General features: G+C 39.1%; 1 protein-coding gene across 2 annotated transcripts in view; it reads right to left on the bottom strand.

Annotated features, from left to right (window-relative positions):
• Positions 1-1617: 1617 nt before the first annotated feature.
• The window catches only part of fgf14 (fibroblast growth factor 14), a 108306-nt gene continuing 85235 nt past the window's right edge, over positions 1618-24688 (bottom strand). For both annotated transcript variants that reach the window (XM_062431579.1, XM_062431580.1), the window contains exons 4-5: positions 3526-3724; positions 1618-1760 (exon numbers count right to left, since the gene is read on the bottom strand). In XM_062431579.1, coding sequence (XP_062287563.1) covers positions 1618-1760; positions 3526-3724 — 342 coding nt within the window. The remainder of the gene's footprint in view (positions 1761-3525; positions 3725-24688) is intronic.

Here is a 24688-nt window from a genome sequence, read left to right as displayed (position 1 = left end):
GGGGACTGGGAACCTGTTTTTGCATGCCGGGAATCAAGGTCCAAACAGGCACGTGATAGGCCAAGATGATCAGTACTGGACTCTGCATGCTGAGCTAGGAGACAAATCCTCTCATAGTAATAATCATAATAATAATAATAATCATAATCATAATATCTAGTCATTTAAAAAGTTATGATTTTTAATAGTCATTTTCCCTAAGTTTTATACAGTGAAAATGTTACAATATAAGCCATCTCTTGTATAACTGCTGCAAGAAGAGAGAACACAATATTAACCTTGCCCATGCTTTAGTTTGCTGAACCAAATAGGGATGCAGCCAGTATAAAGGTCGCCTACTGGTTTTCAGCCATGTTGTTTTCTGGCTTTAAGTAGACGCTGCCGTTAGATGGCTGCCAGTGCTGCAGTTATAGACCATCTGGGTCAAAGCCACAAGCCTTGCCTCGTAGTCCAAAGAAGTCAGCGAGTAAGGGACGGAGGCCTACAAGGCCTAGAGATATTCCTAGAGCCCACGCTCTGAAATAAGATTAAAGAAAAATAGACTTCAGGTTTCTATTTACCAGAGAAGGCGGACTGAACCGCTGGTGGGACTTAGATAGTGATATGTATACACCATTCCTTACAGCGCTTTCCCACCCACACGCACATCTGTTTATAAATGTGTGTGTGTGTGTGTGTGTGTGTGTGTGTGTGTGTGTGTGTGCGTGTGTGCGTGCATGCGTGCGTGTGTGTGTTTGTATGTGTGTAGGGAGCTCCTCGCATTGATTGCAGTGGCGGTAATTAGCACTTCATCAACTGTGATTGCAGGAGCTATCTGCCAGCCTCCAGTGTGTTTTTGTCGGCCGTAAAAAGCAACATCTCTGATTTCCCCCACAAACTTTGTGTGTCTGTATGTGTGTGTGTGTGCATGTTGTAGGCAAGATGAAAATTTGAATTTTTTTCTTCATATATGTTTGTTTTTGCCACATCTGTGTGAATGTGTTTCTTAGAAAATCACACAACTCCCTTGCAAAATGTTTTTATCTTTTCTAGGTTACTTGACAAAGAGAAAAGTGTGTGACTAGAGATAGAAAGAGAGGGAGAGGGGAACATACTCGTAAAAAATAGAGGACGACAGTCCAAATATTTACTCTATCTATACAGTCTCTATCCCAGAACATAGCTGGTGAACTGTGGTATAGAAAATAGATCTGAAGGTACACAGACTCTTCTGCAACAGGGCATTATAGAGGGGGGGGGGGGGTTCTTGGATGAACTGTCAGCAAGCAAAGTACCACAAGTGTGGTGGTTGTGAAACACGCGTTATTCACATGAATTCTCACAGTTTCAGAGGAATCTAAAGGCATTCCATGATCAGAGGTCCTCTTCCCTCCTGTGCTGGAGAAACTCAGCCGCCTCAGAATCCATCCACCCATGTTGAGACCGCTGGAGAAAGGGAGGACAAGGCGGAGAAAGAGGAGGACGAGCAAGAGAAGAAAGGGAGGGAGGTTTGCTTGGATCTGATCCACAGAAGAAAGAGGGTTGGGAGTCTTGTGGGGAAAAGCCCTGCCTCTGTCACGTTCCCCCCTCCACACACACACACACACACACACACACACTGGGCACTGGTCAGTGTGGCTATGTGGTGGGCTTGTCGGGCTTGCTGACAGGTTTACCTCCGTTCATCACCGCCGGCTCACTTGTGCTTTTACTGGGAGGTACTGCCGCCTTGGTTACTGTCTCTCCAACATCATGCAACGATGGCTCTCTGTACATGGCAACTGTAGGAGCAGAAGACAAGGAAATAAAGCAGAGAGACAAGTGAAAAAATGTTAGCAGGAACTTTTTCCATATACTTTTGTGTTCACCTGTCTAAAAGTAATCATGTAGCATCTATCATCATTTAATAATCCCTTAAAACCTGCACTGAAGACATCCTGGAACTTACAGATTGAAGGGTTAGGGTTAGCTGATACATTTTCCAACCACAGGCTTCATACTACCATCTCTCTTTTCCAGTCAGGGCTGATTGTGAATCTCAGCACAGGATTTTCGACAAACAGCACAAAGTGTTTCATTATCCCCCACTTTACAGCCATTACACTACAGCTGTATTACTGTCTTGACAGGACACTTCAACTTGATTCCATGTTTAAATAATAGGAAGCAATCAGGCTGGTGGTGGCTGACGAGAGTGATGGTGGCATCTGCTGGGCTATCATAGTTTCATACTGCACTTACAAAGCTGTCTTGCCTCCTACACTGTATGCTAAAAGCACAAAAATAATGACTTAGCACATAAATACAATAATATGTCAAACTCAATTAACAGTGCTACCATTACTTAGTCTTGTCATGTAATAGGTGTAGTAATGCTTTTTACTGATTTGCAACCCCAAATATCCAGATGTAATAATGTTTCCACCCACAGCTTAGGTTTTCCATTGCAAAAAGATAATGATCACACTAATTTACAGTAACAGTAAGACTGTACAATAGTAGGGTCTTTTGCAATATTAACAGCTCAAAGACTGCTTCAGGCAACAGTATGTGTAGAGAAAATGTAGAAGAAATGCAAATTAGCTGCTGATTATGCCCCTTGAGTCTCTCTGAGAACAAAACAGAAAATAAGTGTTTATGCTTAAAATATGTGTTTTTATATTGCAATTTTCTTGTATTTTTGCTTTTTTCCCAACTGAACTGCTCACCCAAACCTTGAGTCATACTGCTTGTGTCAACTGACCCTGCAGAAACCCTTAGTTTTGTTTGCCCAAAATGTGAGATCTCCATCTCGAGACCTTTGCCACCACAATATGATCAATACAACTTTAAGAGGTGTATACCTCAAAACATCAACACATGAAATTGAAACTGAGAAAATGTTATTTTGTGACTTGGGCGACCTGACCCTTAAAAGCATAAGTCTGGCAATATTCTTTGTTTTATTATTAAAGTCAACAAATTTCAAAACTGTTAGTCTGCCCAACTTCCCTTTGACATTCAAACCTAAGCCCATTGGTTTCTCATGGTATCATTAAATATGAATAGTGAATATATGAATACTTTCATGTTTAAAAAAGGCTAAATACATTACTAAAACAGCTGGGCACTATAGTTTTTCACAAATATTACTCAAACAGTACATTTATTGGGGACTATTTTCTGTGGTGTATTAATACACATTTGATGGTCCACTGAGTATTTATGGCAGAAAGATGGCACAATACAGTGCCCATGTTTATCGTGGTGAAGGAACATGTCACCCAGTTCAACAGTCTGGCTCACTATGTGTTTTCTAATAGCTTTTGGACAACAATGGAGGTCAATGGCACAGAAGAATATATCAAGCTTTGGGTACATGAAACTATAATTGACAGTGAGATCAATTCATTGTTGGTTTTGGCAAGAAGAAAAATTATGAATTATAAATTATTCAAAAAAAGGGAGCTCTAACAATTAGCTATGGCTTTCATGTCAGAACTAAATTCTTACAATTGTGCAGTCTGAAAAATGTTATTAGATCTGATTTGAGTGTTTGTTGCGTACCTTCTAATGGCTTGGGCAGGAAGTGAGCAGCTGGTTTTGTTTTTTTCACTCGGTTCCCCTTCATCGCTTGGCCTTCTTTATTGAGCCCGAGGAACCAAGCTCTCCCCGACTCCTGTTGTCTGTACAACATGGACGAGTAGATCACATAGTAGTTCTCAAACACCGACTCTTTGAACTTGCACTCAGCTGTAAAGAGTTCCTGCAAAGACAAACACACAGACCAGTCAGATTGAGAGGACAAGGTATTGTTTTAATCAAAAACACTACACAGCCTGTTATATGTAAATACATATGGACACAAATGAATAATTCATGCTTCATATTGTGTAAAGAATAAAACTGATGTCAAATTAATTATTTATATTTGAACTGATACAGAGGTCACCAAGACAAATGCCATCTTTATTTTACACTCACAATATATAGAATAATGTTATGACAGACATAGAAACTGCCTCGCCAGGTGAAATGGACTTCATACTTCTACCTGTCATGAAAAGGACGAGTGCTGCAGAGTCTATTTCGCTCTAATCATGTCTGATTCAAGCCGAGCCTAATGACCTGCTCTGATGAAATGCAACTCTCATTCTCTCCTTGGCCTTAACCTTGACATCAGATGTAAGAGCACTCGTTTAGTCAATTAGCTCATGTTCCCAGCAGAAAGTATATATTGTTAGGCACTGACCCTAGCACCTCAACACTGGAAAAATCAGCACTTATTTCCCACAGAAGTCCAACCAGACAATCCTGGCTTATGCTATGATTTTCATTTTTTAAATTGGTAAAACCCAAAGGGGATCCTTCTATTAGCAATGTGTCTATGACTGCCTTCTGAACTTTATATGAATAATGATAGAGCTAATCAAGTGACTCCTCTATCCTCCATCCACACCTCAATCTGGCAATGACGAATGAATGCCGAGGCACCACATCTCTGTCTGCTGTTGCCCATTCATCTCCAACCAGAAGGGTAATAAAAAGCGTTTCCACATTGTCCGCCCTGCCAGGCTAAAAATAAAGGCATTCATCGTGGTGTATTAATCAAAGCGCACTCATCACAATGGAGTTTCACCACATCTGTTGTGAGCAATCCACAGTGAGCCGGCTCATAGAACTACTGGCAGTTTACAAAGGGAATGGATATACCCTGTATCAGTGGTTTCCAATGTCAGGGTCTATGATCCTTCAGGAGATTCTTGAGGGACCTAAGATAAGTAGCAGTTTGATTTATTTGCTATAATTAATCAAAATGGAGATGAGTAGGACGGGTTTGTTTGTAACTAGTGCTATATTTTATAATATTTACCATGTTCACCATTTTAGTTTAGCACGTTAGCATGGTAAACCAAGAATGTTAGGGCCATCAACGTCATTAGGGTTCCATTTGCATCTGGTATTAACACGTGATCTATGCCTGGATACATTATCTGGATTATAACATTATATACAGGGATCTTTGCAGTTACAGGTGGGGTTAAAATGAATTCTCCTTTTCTCAATTTTACCTGCAATGTCAGATCTCAGTATGCAAATTAGCTAGATGTGGCTGGTGGACTTGTCAACAGAAATTTGTAGCTTTTGCTGGGTTTGCTTTAGCTGGCAGGAAGAGATGAAGCTAGGTGACCTTTCAACGATGATTTTTTCAATAATGAATGTTGTCACCCTGCACAGATTGCATTCACACCAATTGGTCTGGCCTATCCAATCGCATTCCAATCACAATGTATTCTGAGTGCATTTACAATCCGCATTAACATATTTCCCTTACCCAGATAACATATCCAGATACTGATTGTATTTTATTGCCAGGTGTAAATGGGGTGTAGGATTCATCCTCTGGGAGCCATAAATATCTGTACAAACCTTCACAGCAATCCACCCAGTAGTTAATATATATCAGTCTGCACCAAAAAGGTGAACTGACCGACCAACATCTCAAGAGCCTTGCCACCAATATGGCAAAAACAAAAACATCACATCATTTTAACACTCAATAACGCTCTTCTTCTCTAGCTCTTAGCAATATTTCCATTCATCATCTGCCTTTCATTTTATAGTTACTATGGTGAAGCTCTCTCTTTGTAAATCACAGTATATTATTCATGGACTAAATGTTCAGTTTAGAACACAGGACACACCATGCCATGATTATGGTGTAATTAGCCCTTTGGTAAATTACTCCTGTCAGAGCTTATCCTCCAGACAGTATTCAGCTGAAAGCAGAGCTGAGCAGGAAGGAGCGGAGGGACACTTGGGATGACCATAATGATCCCAAGAAGCACTAGGTTATATTGTGAGTGTCCTCTCTATCCTTGATTGACGACTCATGGGTATTTCTGAGCAGAAGGCACAAAAACGCATGATGCACTACATCAGCACCAACTAAGATGTCAAATAAAAAAAATTTAAAAAAAAAACTTGGGAGGAGGTGCTGCAATTCTGCACATTGCAATTACAGAGATACGCAATCACAACTGTCAGTGCAGGCATTGAGAGGTCAGAGTTGTGATCCGTTATGTGAGATATGTGTCAGGAAATCCTACATTCGGACTTTGGTCTGTCTGGCCAGCAATTACGTTACACAAGGGAGTTCGCTTCAGGTTATTCTAGTGGCAAATGCAGGGATTAGGATCATAACTATTAATCCTGCCTCAATACCAGACCTTGCTGAGCATAGCAATCCATTGATAGACAGACACATTGCAGGCTGAAGCAATAAAAATTCAGCCTTATATGATAAAACCCCAAGCACGAAGCTCTCTCTGGCAGGTTTAATATCAAATAAATAAACATTCCCTCTGGACGATGCCCAGGCCCGACCCCACTGTTATTCATCTTGTCATGCACATTGGGATTTATTGTGTCGGCGGCAAGCCACAGTTTATCAAATGGCTGCTTATTATGTCCAAGTTGTCGCAAAGAGAGGACTGTGTCCTGTCTGCCAGGACAGGACAGACAGGTGACAGAATAGAATATATTACACACTCACTCTCCACTGCAAATTCAACTTAATAGGTTCCCGCAATATACAAAAGAGGCCTTACTCAAGAAAGGACTGTGATTTATATTTAAAATGCACTCACTTGGATAATCTCTAGCCAACAACACAGAACAAATCTCTTCATTGTGCCGCTTCATTTGTTAAACCAAATAAACTTTGTCCTCTGAAAGAATGCTTAAACATGTTCTGCACATGCTGAAGCCCTGTTGCTGAGCCAATTAGAAGGCAAACACTTTTACCTTCATGGTTCCCTGAGTTGCTTCAATTAGGTAATTAATTCTACTTTCTTCTCGTCAGGTGAGCTGCACCGCAGATTGGTTGGCTGCTGTAATTAGACAGATCATTTCCATGCCGGTCCAGGTTTAGCCAAGCACTGATTACGTATGCGGCACCTACAAAACAGCCTGGAGTATAAGTAATCACACAAGCTGGTGCCAAGGCCATAATAGTGGCTAATCAAACGCCTTCACATAGATGCACAAAAAGTCTGTCTTTGTTTACCGTGGCAGAGCAAGTGGAGGTGGTTTGTTTATGGAATGATGTTTGATGCTGAACAAAAAATGTGGCCCTGTCAGTCACCATAATCAGTTTGACTTGAAGATCAGAGCAGTGAAGGCAGCTGACTTAAGCCGTGATGTTTGTTGCATTTTAAGTATGTCAAACGTCAATAACAAGCTTAATGCTTTTATCTCATTCTTCCTTTGTGTGAAAGAGTTTTCCCTTTCCTCATAGCACCTTGTATGCAGTCAATAATTCTTCACACAGAAATTGTTGCTAATCTATATTAGACAATCATTTATTTGACTATAAAATATTTCTGCCATATATTATTGTTGTACATCTTATTGAACTGTGATTGTGCAACAGTGTCATGTTGAAACAAGAGAGGGCCTTCCCCAAACTGTTGCCCCACATATGGAAGCACACTTATATACTGTACTGTACTAATATTAGCATTAAAGCTGCACCAATCAATACTTTTACACAACAATCAAATGACTACATGTAATGTGAAAGGGGTCACTCATAATGTCAAAACCACAGTCCTCACAGTTGCCCTCAGCTGTAGCAAGCTTTTTAGCCTTTTTCAGCTCATTGTCTCAGTTTAGAAGCCCCTAGCCCTAGCCCCTGGCCTCCAGATTAATCATAAAAATACTTTCCTAGATGTGTATATATGGGTTACATTTGCCATAACAACATAATAAGGTGATATTATATCAATGATTTGTTTACAGCTTGCACTGCTGGCCAAAAAAAGTGATTGCTGTTTAAATTTGAGAAAATGATGTCAAACATCCTTACACCAAAGTGCGCAAAAAGAGTGAAGATTGGTGAAAACTGAGCCGTCCACACACTTTTGGCCACGTGGAGCATAATGAACCACTAAATAAAGGTTTTAATGAATCTCCTCTTTTTAAGCATTTGCTATAAATTGAATGGCAAATACAGCAGTGATCGTCTCACTCTGATTATCAGCTTGTAAATTTAATTAAGATACAAACATAGAAACAACCACTGCCCCTATTGTGCTTTTCTTGACAAACTTTTCCACTGTCTGCATCGTTTTTAGTTGTTTTTTTTGTTTTTTCTTTCTCTTCTTGGAGCCCAGAACATGCAAATTGGGTTTCCATGGCAACACAGATGGGCTCCAGGACATTATAGTGCTGTTGGAAGGTACCGGGCATCCCCTTCGTATCAATACATACAAAACAAGACAAACTGGATGGAAGCAAATCCACTGCTGTATGCTAATGTGCTGTAACCTTCTCAACAGAGTATATTAATCTAATAACATCCACTTGCCAATTTGTTTTTTCCCCTCCTATATTTGTATTCTTATGGATCAAATAGTTTTTAAAAATTATATCCTAACATAATCATCATGATTAAATGACCTGAAAGTTATTTAAGTCATTAAGAAATTGTTATGTTGTATCAATATACATTTATTTAAAGTCAAATCAGAGAAAAAATGTGTGACAGTATGACCTTCACATTGTGAGTTATTTGCTGTATAATTCTAGTCAACATCAGACTAATATTTGAAAAAAATAATGGGTGACATTGAAGGAGAAAAAGGGAGAAGGAGCCCGGGACACAGCACACACTTTCACACCAGTGGCAAATCAAATCATTTTTGAGGCACCAAATGGTTGATTTTCTTCCCTGTGCGATCTCCCCGCCTGGCGCTCCACATCAGTGGCTCCCTGGACTGTGATTGGCTATGCTCTGAATGGGAAGGCCATAATTGACCTTGGCCACAGACAGTGTGAGGGCTCAGCCCCGCATTATCAGCCCCAGTCACCAAGGCAAAAAGACAGGGAAAGAGAGAAAAAGCGAGATGAAGAGCACTTGCCAAAAAAAAGAAAAAGAAAAAAAAAAAGACAGATTAGACTTAAAGAGAGAAGGCTGAGTGGTTGATAGGAAGGGGGGAAATATAGGGAGGAATACAGTTTCTACAAAAATAATAACAGATTAAAAAGGTTCAAATAACGACAGATGGAGGGAGTGGGAGTTTAAAATAAAACACCCTGGAAAAGAATGAAGAGACATTAAAAGACAAGAGCGCAAACAGACTCAGCCTAAGACAAACATGCTTTGGAAAATTCACAAAACATGTACACAAGTAAGTGAGAGGAGGTTCATACAGGAGGGGGGGATGCACAGTAATATGCGGAGTGACTGTTCACTACCCCACTGTGAAAACGAAGAAATTGTTTATTAATGCTGCCGGCATAAAACCTATTAATTCATGGAAAAAGGTCAACCCCCAGAAAGCTGAGCTGCATTCACAATGCTAAGACACTCTCATATGTATAAGAGTCACGTCGTTACTGTGTGCAGACATTGGGGGCTTTGGCAGACCTGTCTGATTATCAAACCCAGAGGAGGAAGAGGAGACGGGGGCCGAATGAGGAGAGTCACCGTTAAACAGCTGGATGAATTGTGTACACAGATGTACAGTACAGGTTTTTTTCTGTAATGATTTGAATACACATTACATAACTGGAGGCATTTATGTTCATAATATGAACAGATTATAACAGAAAAAAATTAAATACATGTGAAAGTAATCACAGGTTCAGTACATGACAATAACTGAAAGGTCTGAGGCCACTTCCTATCAGACACTTACTCAAAGCTTAAAGTAAAGGCTATTCAGCATGACAGTGGTGTGTTTTTATGAAAAAGACGACGCTTTTGAGAAGCTGCAGATTTGAGTATATATATATATAGCTATATTTAGAAAGAGAGAGAGAGTATACAGATTCAAGTCAGAATAAAGTGCAGAGGACAGAAGGATCAAGGCCACTTCCTGACTGAACCTCAAAGTCACAACGTCAAAGGAATATTTCTTGACTTTGCTCTTTGTCTTCACAGCTCTATGGGTCTGCACACAGCACCCATATGTGCATGTTGTCATTCTTTGCAACACTGACTTAAAATGTTACATCTTATTTAAGTTGTCACAAACTATCAGCTACTGAAGATATCTGTAAATTATACTTTATTTCATAGAATATAAGTAATAAAGGACTTATGTAGAAAAGTCTCATTTCACAGATGTAGAGGCTCTTATTTATTATCATAGACAGTATGGGAAATAACACAAAAAGTAATCAGTTTATATATTTTGCATGTCAAATCCTCATCTGCAAGTGTAAATTAGGAAATAAAATTAAGGTATTCAAATTAAGAACCTCACTTCAGTAAATTAATTTAGTTACTTCTCTTTGGCTGGTTCAATTATCAGTTCATAGCAGGTAAGCAGGGTTAGACTAACTGAGTATTAGTCATAAAGTTATGATTTAATTGTATTCCCATGACTATTTACATTTTATGCAACTGTGTACTACCTAATGTCATTTTTTTCTACTAATCTACTAATTTCTAGTTCAATGTGTCTGTCAGCTCGTTACTGGTTAGTTTGCTGTTTACATGCAAAATATTCGATGAACAAATGAAATATGATGCATTGTAATAGATTAAAGAATCCAGCATTATACATATTATATAAACAAATTACAATTAGCTCCACCTTGAACAAAAATGAAGTACATGTCCGTGCAGTGTCCTGATAATAGTTTTGCAAAGTATACTTTTCATGCATGATTTTTACTTTTAGATTTTTTATAGTGTGGTATTAATGTGTATAGTGTGGTGCTAGAGGAAAAATCAGAGGATTACTAAAGTCAGTAGGATCCTCACCTCTGGAGACCATGAATGTGTGTACAAAACCATTCCTAACAGACCATTTACATTCAGTCATCTTAACATGTTGTAATACTTCCTTTTTTAAACCGAGTGAGCATTAAAGGGTCTATTCACTACACTGTTTTTTTTTCTTTCTTGTTTTTTTCTGAAAGGATGACAAAAGGCTCTGACACCTTTAAGGGGTTTGGCCACCAGAAGCACTTATGTGTTCAATAAAAGTTTCCCTGAAGGCAGACACCCTTTAACACTGACCCCAAAGAGCTCCCCTGGCTCATTGTATACACACACATACACACACGCACACACTCCATGTTTTTGCAAAGAAGTGTTGCTATTCTCAGCGGGAGATGAATCTGTGGCATGCAATGTCACATAAAGATTTAAGTAAGGATCCAGATTTTTAAAAATTTGATAAAAGTGAAGGTTCCTTCTGGCCAAATAAGAGATGATTCACTGTAGTTTCAAAAACACATACAGTACAAAGCAAACTGCTCTTAGGACACTGACTGTTATCTGACATTTTCCAACTGAAATAGGATTTTTGGCAACTAGCTAGTGAATCTGTGTTAAAAATGTTGATATTTTTGACCTCTTTAGCTTTTGCTATTGCCCCTTTGACACTTACCTTTTATTATATTACAGCTGAGTTCTGATGGATTCTAAAGCAATGCATAAAGTAAATACCAGCCTAAACCTTTTCAAAACAGCAGGCATTATACTCAAAGTTCACTGTGGTCAGCACAGACAACCACACACTGCCAAAGCCTGGCCTCCAAACTGTTAAAAGTCTTAAAACTTAGAAATAACTCATTGAATACCACAGTGAAGTCTGCGAGGGAAAAATGTTTTGCTCATTATAAATAAAAAGAGAGCCGGTTGGTGATCAAACACACAAACAAAAAGAAAGCACCCACGCCTAAATCAGCAGGGTTTCAAGTACTTCTCAGTGTGTCTGTATCATGTGTGTGTGTGTTTGTCCTTCTGCTGCTGTTGATCAGTAAATTGGTGCCAGATTGGTGTCAAGGCAGCCAGATTTTTGCTAGACTGGTTAGCCATCTCTATTCAGGCAAGCCAGTAGTGCAAATGCAAAATAAAAAAATGAAATAAAAATGCAAGAGGTGTCTGCAGGTATAGAGCTGTTTCTTTTTTCTCTCTCTCTCTCTCTATGTGTATGCAGTGTGTGTGTGTGTGTGTGTGTGTGTGCGTGTGTGTGTGTGTGTGTGTGTGTGTGTGTGTGTGTGTGTGTGTGTGTGTGTGTGTGTGTGTGTGTGTGTGTGTGTGTGTGTGTGTGTGTGTGTGTGCAAGCGTTTCTGTCTCTGCTCTGTTTGTGTTGTTTACACCCTCAGGAACAGTGTCCCAGTTTTATTTTAAAGAGGAAGTCTATGTCCTCTCCTTGTAGATTATCTTGTCGGTGACTCTAACTTGTGCTACTTTGCACTTAAAACATTAAACTCATCTGAGCCCTCATATGTAGTGACTGTTCATTTTTACTGTATAAATAAATTGCAGCATCTGAGGAGGGAGAAACTTTCATCCCTTTTGTTGTTGATGCTATTGATGCCGCTGCTGCTGTTTTGGTTTCTAGCAGAGCTCACAGCTTCACTGTTGCTTTTGTTAGCACTGTTGCAGTTTATCTGAACAACTTATTACAGGTCAGGGTCTCAAGTAGTTGTGTATTGCTGATCAAAAAAAACAACACAAAGTATAGCAGATCATAAGCAAAAGTATTGGACAAACTTAAAACCCTAACCCTAAACCCTGGCACTAGATTAACAGTCAGGGGATCATCAAAGTTATAAAAATCCATTGAAACATTATGTCTGAATCCAATTTAATCTCAATCTATCCTATAGTTGTGAGACGCCGAAAACCATAAATATCAACCTCTCAGTGGCAGTAGCCTTGTCACAGTAGTATTGTAAATGGTCCCTGCTTTCAAATATAACCTTGTATCTAATCCGAGGATCATCTGATTGGCCAGGAACGTCATCCTCTCCTGATGAATGAAATAATTCTTTCATAGTTATTTTTATAGTTAAAGCACTCTGCCTATTGTGCTCATACAGGCAAGAGCTGAATTGTACTTGCAGCAGTGTTTTAGCACTGTAACTCCAAATAAATCTCTTGTCTGGTTGAAGGATATGGGGCTATATTTTCATTCAAGCAGAGGAAGAGAAGGTGCAATGCCATTTTTGTCAGGTACAGCTGTGTTGATGTTGTTTTGTTTTTTTGTGCCTATTTTTTTTGATAATTTCGTGGCACCAAACAGCAGAGGTTGTGTTTATGAAGATAAAATGTGCAATTTTGGTATGTGTTTAATATGACACACGGGAAATGTCATAGTTGAACTGATGCCAGACGTGCTGTAAGAGAGGAGGAAACCTCTTGGGGGGGGGGGGGGGGTTAACAGAGGCCTGGTAAATATGGCGGGGATTGGGATTATGATTGATGGATTATGAGAAGATTATGATTTCACTTCTGTCATGGAATAAAGAAAGTAAAAAAATGACTAAAACAGTATGTTAAAATTCTACACTGTGTGTGACTATTGGGTATTCCTACCAATAATGTTAACCACAGTTTATTTGATGTGTTTGTTTTAAATTAGTTAAATCACTATAGCCCTAGAATAGCTGAAAGATCTGTAGCTTAATTACTTCTGGAGTATCTTATTACAGTTTTAGAAATGAGTATACTGTCATTTCCGCTTTATTACACACCTGACTAGTAAACTGTTGTCCCAGGGCTACATCATCATACAAAATGTTTATCTCAGGACAACAAACAACTTAGCAAATTCGGGACGTGCTGCAGCGCTCCACACAGAAGGTAACTTTAAATTATGCAAACATTTAGTGTTTTGGAGGCCTCCTCAGAATTCATCCAACATGTAACCTCATCTGAAACCTTAGAATATTTCAGTGGTTTTGAAGGTTTTAGCACATTTACTACAAATCAAGTATTCTGATGTATCATTTTGCGAACCATGCTGTTGTGTTTAAGAAATGTAGTCTGCTGCTCTAGTCATTTATTAGTCATTCATTTTTGTGTGATGTCTTCTACTGGGATTTTGAAACTGGATAGAGACGTGTACTCCATCGTAGTCAACATCAAGTTTGCATTATTTTTGTCAATGTTATATTCTTTTCTGGAGGCAACGCAATGAAGACTTTTCAAATCAAGCTGCATTTAAGCTCACACAAGCACAAAAAGTCAGTGAGGAAAAACCAGTCAGCATAAATTTGAAGTATACATGATGACTTGTAATTAACTATTTTTTCTTAATGTCAAAAAATCTCATGTGCAGAGCCAAACCAACAATGACTTCATCCTACTTACAAGTATTGTGTGTTTGTGTGTGTATTGAAGCCAAAAGTGATCCGTGTTACTACCCTTTGGAACGGCTTCTACACAAGCTGTCATACCTGTAATCTTCCTAACAAAGACACATGTCATCTAGTCTAGTGCACCGGTGAGGCTCATTGAAGTGTTTTTAATAATGTCTGGACAGATAACAGATACATCAGGCTTTAGATACACACACACACACACACACACACACACACACACACACACACACACACACACACAATACTTCTAAGTAGGCTGAGCTCCTTCTCGTTCTGGGTCTCCACATGAGATTTGTTGACAATAAGAAAAATATAGAAAATCGCCAGCCTTATCTTTTAATGCACAATTACATAAACCCTTCACTCTGGATAATCAGCACATTATATTTTGACTTATAAACAGTATTATTATGGGAGACCACAGTTGCATGTGTGTATGCCCCTACTTAGTGTGCCAAGTTTATACACAAATTGAGCCCTGAAGATTACATCTATCTGTGTTCCTCAGAGGCATGTCAGAGGTCGTCATGGATGATAATATTATGAAATGGACAGAAGAGGCAGAGGTTGTATTGCAGGGTATAATCTGAATGCCAGAGTATTATGTAAATAGATGTATCTATAACTGCTGGCATCATGAACGTTCAACCTGGTTATATCACACAGTTACAGTACTACCACGTAACAGATGTATATGAAGCCAGATGTTGATAGTGACATGCAGCAAACCTGTAGACCTCAACACCTAGATTAAGGTTGTATTTTCTTTAGAATGCCTGCTTAATGTATAATATGATTGAGGGATTTGCTTACAGAGAGTCCTGCTTTCCCTTTTGGTATTTTTCAAATTTGACTGTAGTGGGGCCATTTCACAGTGTCCATCTCTCCTGAAACCTTGTTGACAAGCAGCCAGAGCACTCAGCCTAAGCGTCTGTGCATAAGGGGAAGACGGTAGAGGATTCCCCAACAGTCTGTGTTTCTCTGAGGATAAAATGTGGCATGGCTACAACTAGAAGGGTGAGTGATTCAACCAGTCAGCCAGAAAAGATCGACAACACCAACTGGTCTGCCCAGTAGCCGTTTCAATCACAAGCCAAATCCTGCCAATCGGAATATCACTGAGTTTGTTCTTGTTGAGGAAATGCAACAGACTGAATTTAAACAAAATGAAATCCAAAGATACAAAGATTCTCACTAAAGCTGCTGATAATATGTGGTAGCATCGCCCTGCATGAGAGGAACAACAAGCTGAAGCTCTTCATCAGCAGCCTCAATGAAGAATTCATGGTGACCTGTACTAGGGAGGTGCTGTAAATACCCAGAGTCCTGCAACCCAATAGTCTCCAGAGATCAGGACGTGACAGGTCCACTTATGAGGCAGGATGTTGCTGAGTTGCGGTTAAGGCACTGTGTTAGTGGGCACAGTATCTCATGCAGGGGCTGGCCTATAGGTATCAGCAGAACACCTCACTATGACAGGGTGATGGAAGCCATTTTCCTTCAGACAGCAACAGATAGTTCAACTACTGTACCTTGAACTTGAAGATCAACTTGGATCTGTATTGAAGTTTTCCATGGTTCTTTCTCAACAATTTAAGCAATCTTTCTGTTCAATCTCAGGCCAATTTTCCTGTGGCAACCACATCCAGAGATGGCTACAGTTTCATGGGCCTTAAACTTCTCAATAATATTGGCAACAGCAGTCACAGGAACATCAAGCACTTTAGAAATGGTCTTCTAACCTTTACATTGACCGTGCTTGGCTATTACCTTTTTCTAATGTCTTCAGAATTCTCTCTAGTTTCCTTCTGTTTTCTATGTTCATTGTGATACACACAGTGGCACAAAACAGCAGAGTGGTCATTTTCTCCTTGTAAATTGGCTGCATGAGTGAATATACTATGTCATACTAATTAAAACACAATAGTCTGCTTAAAGTATTGCTACAAATCAATTATTTTCTAAAGGGTAATAACAATTTTGTCCTGGCCATGTTTTAATGTCTTTGAAGGATGAGCATGAGTTTAGTTATTTTTACATTTTTTTGTATTGTTTCACTGCAAACCAAACACAGACATACATTTATAATAAAATATCTTTAACTATCAACACTGTTTAGGGCAAATAGTGCAATTAGTTCATTAAAGTGCAAGGGTACCAATCATTTTGTACATTCAAGACATCCGATGCTGGTGTTTTCAAAACCTTTGACCAAAACTGTAGTCAGTTCCTTTTGCCTTTGTAAGCATCTTTTAATCTTTGTTTAACCGCTGTGATGCAATTCGCATCCAAATTTGTACCCCTTAATCTCAACATCATAACTCTGTCACACCAGAATGCACAGCCACGTACACACTGGAAAAATCACTGGATTTGTTAAGATTAAACATCAGTAAATCCATCCTTTGTAATCACAGAAAAAAGATGTTTTTTATAACTTGAGATTTTGGGTAATAATCATCTATCACTTTTTCTCCATTAAAGTTAACCCTGTCCATTTTTTTGACATTACTAATGACCCATCGATGTGGTTCGTATGCCCCTGTGACCCTGACAATCTCCTCTAACCATTCATACATTGATCTCTGTGCTGCATTGAAAACCTTTTGACATATAGACAAAAAAAATGTTCTTCTTCTCCACAGCACGTGTCCCAGAGCAGCACTGCTCACGTGCAAAATGATGCATTTCTGAAAAGCCTAAACCTGTTCTGAAAAGCGCCTGGCTGACATATACAGTGACTATGCCATAAGTCTATAAATGAAGGAAATTAAAAACACCCTAGGGTATACAAGAGGAAAGTTTCTGTATTCAACAGCAGCTAAACTTCCTTTTCTTGTGGGCCGTTTATATGTGTGCATGTTAACTATGTATCTATGTATGAGTATGTGGGTGTATCACACTATTACTTCCTCTGACCTGCTGACTTCTGCAGTGAAGCTGTGGTGTGAGTACTGGAACCACAGGATGGTAGACTCGTATGGGTCAGAGTTATTCTTACATGAAGAGAGAGAGATACTATTTTGAATGCAATCTCAGTCTTCTTGACCTCATAATGATTATTTACAATTTTACATGAGCTATGACACTAATGAATAATGCAAATCTTGAAGGATGATGTATTTACTATTTAACACAGTATACACACTGAACTTGCAGTTTCCAGTGTTCCTGCTGTAGCTGTTGTGTTGACTGGACTTTGACAGAGAGGAGAGCGGCTTAGCTCTGATTTAAGGGAATGAATTTTCATGATTTACAATCTTCCTATAAGAGCTCTCGCTGTATTGATTTTAAAAACACTGGGGGTGAAGCTTGATAAAATGTTACTTTCATTTCATGGGTGGAATAGAAAAGGGAAGAGGGATTCTTGTGGAGGAAGAGAAAGGACTGCGGCTACTACACATGCAGGCAGGCCAACACCAAGAGCTTTCCTGTCATAGCAAAAGAACCTCCATCCCTCTTACACACATACACAGGCATACACACACCTTCACTTTGATCCAAGTAACTCAGAACAGCTTGAACAAAATTTGAACCTGCAACCTCGCTGGGAGGACACAAAAGTCCTTCTGAGGTTTAAATCTATGAATTTCTTAAGCCTTAAGAATTTTTTAAGAATTTCTCTTTTTGAATGGTTGCACACTAAAGAGCATCAAGGGTAAATCAAAATCAGAGCACACCATTATCATTGCAACTTTCCTAAGAAATGCAAGACTAAAGTATTTCTCACAAACTTTTTATACCAAACAACCGGAAATGTGATGACTTACTGTAGACCTGTGTCAGTATATGCATACAGATACATTGTTAGAAATTGAAAATAATGAACTTTTCCATTACTGCAAGCATAACCGGACATAAAGCCTAAACCATGATAAATAGCTAACTGGACTGCTAAAGAGAAACCCTAACATTACACATTAAAGTCTTTTTACAAGTCTTTGGGAGCACCATTCTACATATGAAAGAATTGTACAGACGCTACCAATTTCAGAGAGAGATATGCCAAATTTCCTTAAGTGATGTCACACAAGGCAGTGTTGGTTGAGGCTAAAGACTACAACTTTAAAGATGAAAACATATCTGGCAATGTAGTGTTAGAGAGAACTGAGGTAACCACACCTCTGTAGCCTCCTCATATCTGCTTGAGGCTCAAGGCTGCACTAGCATTTGCTATTAGCATCATGCGCCAAAATCTATGACCAAACTATTGGTGGTCAAGCTGCTTTGTGGGTAATGTAGGCGTCAGGCTTTGACAAGGAAGAAGAATGTATGGAAAACTGTCCATGAGTCAGTGTTACAGGAGCGCAATGCGAAATGAGTGGAGTACCCCTTTAAGTGCATCATCTGGCGTGAGTTTGCAAGTGATACACATCCTGTTACTGTTTAGATACTGAGCTCCGGAGGACTACTTGTTGCTTTACAAGCCCTCAGACGGCTGCTGCTCATTTGCGGATTACACTGCTCTTGAGGCAACAAGCACAAGTGTGCCATTTGTATTTGCATGGTGCTTGACATTTACACAATGGGAAAGCAATTAGGACAGAACTAGGGTCATTAATACAGTGAACAGGCTAGACGTGTTTGCTCTGATAGCTACTGCAATGTGTAATCCATGATGCCATATGAATTTCGACATACAAAAACAAAAAGGAAATGACAATAAATTAAAGCAAAATCAAGAAATCTTAATCTTAAAGTTCCTTGCACTTACTCTTCTTCGGTTTCTCTTTTATTTCTGCTGCTCAGTGGTGTAAACACACACTAACACAATAAAAATGTGTCTTTGTTTATCACCAGCAGCCTGAATCTAAGCAGTATAAAGGCCCCGTTCTTTGAACATGTATTTTTCAAGCTGTTTCAAAAGAAAACAAGACTATAACAGAGGCTCAAGTGCTGGGTGAGAATAAACAGTGGTGTTTGCCAATGTCAATTCAAGCTAAAAGAAGCAGTTAAGATCTGAGGTAAAATAAATCAATAAATAAAACTATTATAAATCAAATATAAACAGGCCATAGTCATCATGGATCAGTGATTAATGTCAGCAAACTGCTAATGTTTTAAAGATACTGTATATGTATTATATAATGTAATGTGTAAAACCTTACAAAATGTGTTTTCTAATGGAATTCCTCAGTTGGGCGGGCAATATCTTTCACAAACAAGTGATATTAAGAACACCACTTAAACTATGCAAGCATCCTAAAGACATCACACTAAAACAAATGTGCATGGTAGCTGCGAGGTGACAGGGACATTACTGTGGTCACTGCTTATTAGACTTACTACCTACCAAGTCACGACTGTTCCCAAAAGTGTTTCGCAGTTGTGTCTGGTTGGCTTAGTGTGTGACAAAAATAAAGTTGGGGAGAGAACAGGTGACTCTACATTAGCTTTAAAATGTATTAAATCTTACAGTATGTTATATCTGCATTTACTGAACTAATATCCAGTGAAGGACCTTGCAGACCAATAGGATCCTGCCATGCATCAGAACTTCATGAAAAACATTTTCTCACTGATACAATATTCTGGGTGTATTTAAGAGTGTATGTTGTATTATATCTAATTTATTTCATGAAAACCTTTTACTACCATCCTTCTGTCTATAATAAAACGTATTAATTTGATGTCCAGCTGTTTTTCTTGCAGTATCATAAGGCCTTGGGCCAATATCCACTTCAAATCAGGGACAACTTTGTGGCATCGGCTCTTGAATTACAGTTTTCATTTTGCGACTATAAAAGTAACAGGGCTAAGCTTCTAACAGGATGTGCACAAACTATATGCCACTCAAAGAAGAACAATCCAAGCCCTGTCTTTTTGTACAGGTTAGTCATAAAAATCCAAACATATTGGACATTTTATTAGTTTGTTATTTATTAGTACACGATTAGAACCACTTAACAAAAGCACTCAATAATGTGGATAACCACATTTGATTAAATGATATATTCAATTAAAAATGCACTTGACAAACATCTTATCTTGGATTGAGTAATTCAGGCTTTTAGTGCAGTGATGAGGAAGAAAGTGGGGCTTTTAACAGGACAGGTAAGCAACCACAGCACAGCCCTTAAGAATAGATTAGGACTCCCTTATGGAAATGATCCATTACATTTTCTTTGTGCTTTCATTTAGTGGCCACAGGGACGACCCTGCATTCAATACAAGGCTTGCTCATATACCTGTTCTGATGAGAAATGAAAGGTTGTTGCTGTTGTTGGATGAATTCTTTTTGTGTTGCTCAAAATGGTGAATGCTTTTGGCAGAAGGCACAATAGACAAATGGGGGCAACAAGCAGAGGTGGTCTGCATGCTACACTGATTATATTGACCACAGCAGGGCTTCCCCTGCCAAACACACCTCGGAGTTTCCTCTCCCCTTTTCTCACCGGACTGTCTGTCTCCCAAACAGTCGATACACTATTTGCATTCTCTCCAGTCTCCTGCTTTCTCATTGTCTGTCAGCAGCACATAATTTATAGCTATCTGTGCAGCATCCATACCATACCAACTAACCACTGTTTGTTTGTTTTTAGCCACTCCATTTTAATAGAGATGTAAGGATTATCCCAGATGGATGAAGGAGATTCAGTGTAAGCTCTAGCTGACAGATCGATAGTTGGCTGGTGGCCACCGCAGTAGAAAGTCAGTCCACTCTGGCGGGAGAAATATAGCTGGTACATTATTTTATGAAGATAAAGATAAACAACTTTAGAGATACAGAAAGAGGATTTCTTGGTAGTTCACAGATGCTTGTGCAGGCTCTAAGAGCAGCCATCATTTAAATTCCTATAATTGAACATTTACAGTCTTGCACAATACTGTTTACTAGAAGAAAGGACATTGTGAAGCACTGCCTCAGGGCCATTACTAAAGCAAAGCAGATAGTTAAAGCAATCGGTAAATCAGATAGCAAATGCTAAAATGGAAAAGTTTGTATGCTGGCTCTTCAAAACCTTGAAGAAACTATTTGTCATTTTGATGAGAATTTTGCTTATTTCTTTTCCCTGATTAAAATGTTTTTTTGTATTTCAAGGTTTATTTTGTGCTAAGTGTGCATTCTGGTTACATAAATGGGACACGGTCCAATAGTAAGCTAGCAGACATCTAGAATATTTTTAAGGCTTCAAGAAAAACAGGAGAACAACAACTGACAAATTGATTGACTGGTCTGCAGTCTTGGGAAAAGATGTGCGAATTGGCAAAAATAAATTCTACCCATCTGAGGGAGCTCTCAGTCTGCTGGGATAACTAGTCCCACCTTAATAAACACACATTAGACCTTAGGTAAATCAGCAATACCAAAAGCTGGAGTAATTGAGTGTATAAGCAGAATGTAAATGTAGAAAAAAGTTATGAGGTTATAAAGAATGATCTAATGTTACTAGTCAGCTAGTCAGACACCGATCTGCAGCCTGATCGCAATGCTCCATATACAGCACATATCCACCAGGACTACTTTACAGGAACCTCACTGAAATTCATTATAACATGGGCACATGATGAAAGGGGAAGATGATACTCTAACAACGCTTACAGCAAAAAAACTGATTTGAATTTAAAAGCCTCCTACCTTCTGGTATGTACAGTACACAACTTGGCAGATTAATGGTGATGTTCTAGACTTAAGAGTGTTAAGACACTTTCTTGATCCATTATGTATTCACTGATTTTCCTCCTCCAGCATATTCAGTCACTGCACTGCTATACTACATGTTATGAATAACCAGTGACTCAGATAGCACCTGCACATATATTTCACATCACTTTAATTACCACAGATTAGCAGGGGAATAACAGAGGGATTGAGGGATAGGTGGGAAATGGACGTTAAAAGACCTTAAAGTGTTGACCTGGAAAGAGATAGAGGACATATCAGCTGTGTTGCATACTGATGATTTATTGTTCAGAGAGGCATAATCCCCACAGGTAAAGCCTAAAACACAGTGGGGGAACTCCCTGTTGTGACTTTTCTTTTCAGTAGCAAAACCCAAACTACATTTTTTACATTTTTCAAAGTAGGAAGGTGTCTGACAAATAATATTCTACAAATGTGTGTAAGATTTTATTACATGCCAGAGTGTACATCCATTAGAAAGCCATTACTAACAGCAGTGATATTAAATGGTTCGAATAACTCTATTCTTAGCTCCTCTTGGCACTGACCAACAGTTCACCAGTTCAGCTTTGACGCCCACCTCCGACCTTGTTGTTCATTAATGCATGAAGCTGCTCCCCCTCCAGCCCTCATGACCGCCACCCCTCCTGGCACTGATACTGCATAAAAGGCAGGAGAGAGCAACACTTTAGAAATAATGAGGCCTACCCCCACCTCAGCTCTGAGCCTGACACTCCTCCGGATGGGAAATCATCTGAGTAATTACTACAGGTACCACAGATTTGGAATGTGAAAATATTATGGTTCTCTGTTGTTCTGCTATGTTTTTATGTGAGTCTGAGGATTTGTTCAAGTGCTTCAAGACATCAGCATGTACTTTTTAGAAGCATGGTTTATGCCAAATAACATTTAAGTGTGTTAATCTCTAAATGATGATGTGAAACAGGCAGAAGTTTTCTTTCAAATTCATTTTCAGCGCCACTTTTTTTTTTAAAAGAAGGGATTTTAGCAATTTGATATTTCCCAAAACTTCCAAGCTAGTGGTGCTTCTATTTCACATTTGTTAGAAATCTACAATCACAACATTATTGTCTGACCTGTCACTTGTACGTTATTGCTCATCATTCAGTCTGATATGGTATGTCAAGGAGACGGATAATGAATCTCTTTCCCTGCAGAAATAGTCCTTTCAAATGTAATTATACATACTGACTGACAATTTTTAAAAGTGGGGATGTCACTTTGACTGCTGTACACTTGTAAGTATTTCAAATCTAAATGCCAGAGGCTTCAAAGAACCTTAGATGCCCCTGACCCCTGCTTTCTAAGTTTATTCTGCCAATAAAACACCCATGAAACTGAGAGAGATCTTTTTAATTCATGGCATGTATGCAATCAACACCAATAAAACAAAACATGCCATCAAACAACAAAGCCATCTGTTGGGCACTAATGCTGCATGTAGCTCAAACACACACACACAAACACACTTGTGTGCCTCTACACTCAAGGTGTTTGTGAAGAGGTGTCACAATTCTGTTCATCTTCATTTATTTATATTGATGCTTACCATATGCTGCATGTAAAGAGCTGTAATAGCTTTAGTTATGTTTTGTGACTTTCTCTTTATTTCCTTACACTTAAAACCAGGTCACAACTGGTAGTGGCACAACATAAAATAAAAAGCTAAATAGGTAGCGCTAGGAGCTCAGTATGTATACTTGCATGGCTAGTTAACAAGTGAAGGCAAGCTAACCCTGATATGCTAGCCAGCTAGAACTAGTATATCACAATAGCTCTCTATGCTAGTAAGTTGCCCAAAAGCTACACGTAGTTAGGTTTAATGACAGATGCCATCTAGTGGCTGTAGTAAGTACGAGTTTTTTAAAATCAATAACTATGATCATTCCTCAAACTTAACCCTGTGGTTATTATTGTGCTAGGAGTAGGTCGCCTAACTTTAAGGAAGTGGTAACTTTAACCCGCACAACATGTTGTTTTTTTTCTGTCAGCAGCATAAACGATAAAAATGCAATAGATCCGTATATTGTAGACAGAGGAAATGCAAACCATAAAGTGCACACATCTCAAGACACTTGAAGATGAAAGCAAGGAAGCAAAGGGCATCCATGGGAGGGTGTCCCTAATAGGTAGAACACTTAAGAGCAGCATTAAAAATAAACAGCGTAGGAGGTTGGAAAGATGAAAAAGAGCTTTCGTAGGAAAATGTCAAATACCTGAACCTGAGGGACTCCTGGCTTGACTGTTCTCAAAGGATTCTCTTAGTTTCACACTGACTCCTGAATAAGCTGCTCTTTTCTAGTCTTCCCTACACATAGGCACAATGCACTTTCATTGTCATACTGACGCTAACAGAGGGAGCCCTCACATCAAGCTCCTTGGGGCTGTCATCCATTCTGAACTGGGTTCTACAGGACTGGGTTTTCAGTCGTCTGTTGTCATACAGCTAATGACATAGCTTATTACAAGTGAAGCTAAAGCCAGTGCACTGCTCCAGATTGTTCCTCTCAAGGATTTCATTTCTTAAAGGGCCACCCAAGTGATACAGCATGTCAATTTGACAATCATAAAAGGTAGCACTAACAAGTGCAGGCTCCTGATAAAGAAAGCCTGCCGTGGGAGACTGCAGTGAAGTGAGGGAATGGGGGATTAGCTCTAAAGACAACCAGCCAACCATGAAATGCCCAACCTTTACACATGAGAGATGGCAGGAGTCTGTATTAGCTGGACAGAAAAGCGACAACAGCACACAGGAGTTGCATTCTGGGGCACCGTCTTTCATCATGTGTAACAAAACTACACAATTCAATACTTCCTTGTTTGCTTTAAGGGATTTGATATCAATTCCCTACAGAATAATTACATTTTTCAGGATTGATCGCATTTGAATTTGTCTGTTTTTGCACAAAGACAGATTTTGTGTGTTTTTGAATAAAGAGTACTATAAGAGTC

Source organism: Scomber scombrus, chromosome 13 (assembly GCF_963691925.1).
Source record: "Scomber scombrus chromosome 13, fScoSco1.1, whole genome shotgun sequence".
Lineage (NCBI taxonomy): Eukaryota > Metazoa > Chordata > Actinopteri > Scombriformes > Scombridae > Scomber > Scomber scombrus.
Note: the sequence above shows the minus strand (reverse complement) of the source record. Positions and strands in the feature narration are given on the sequence as shown.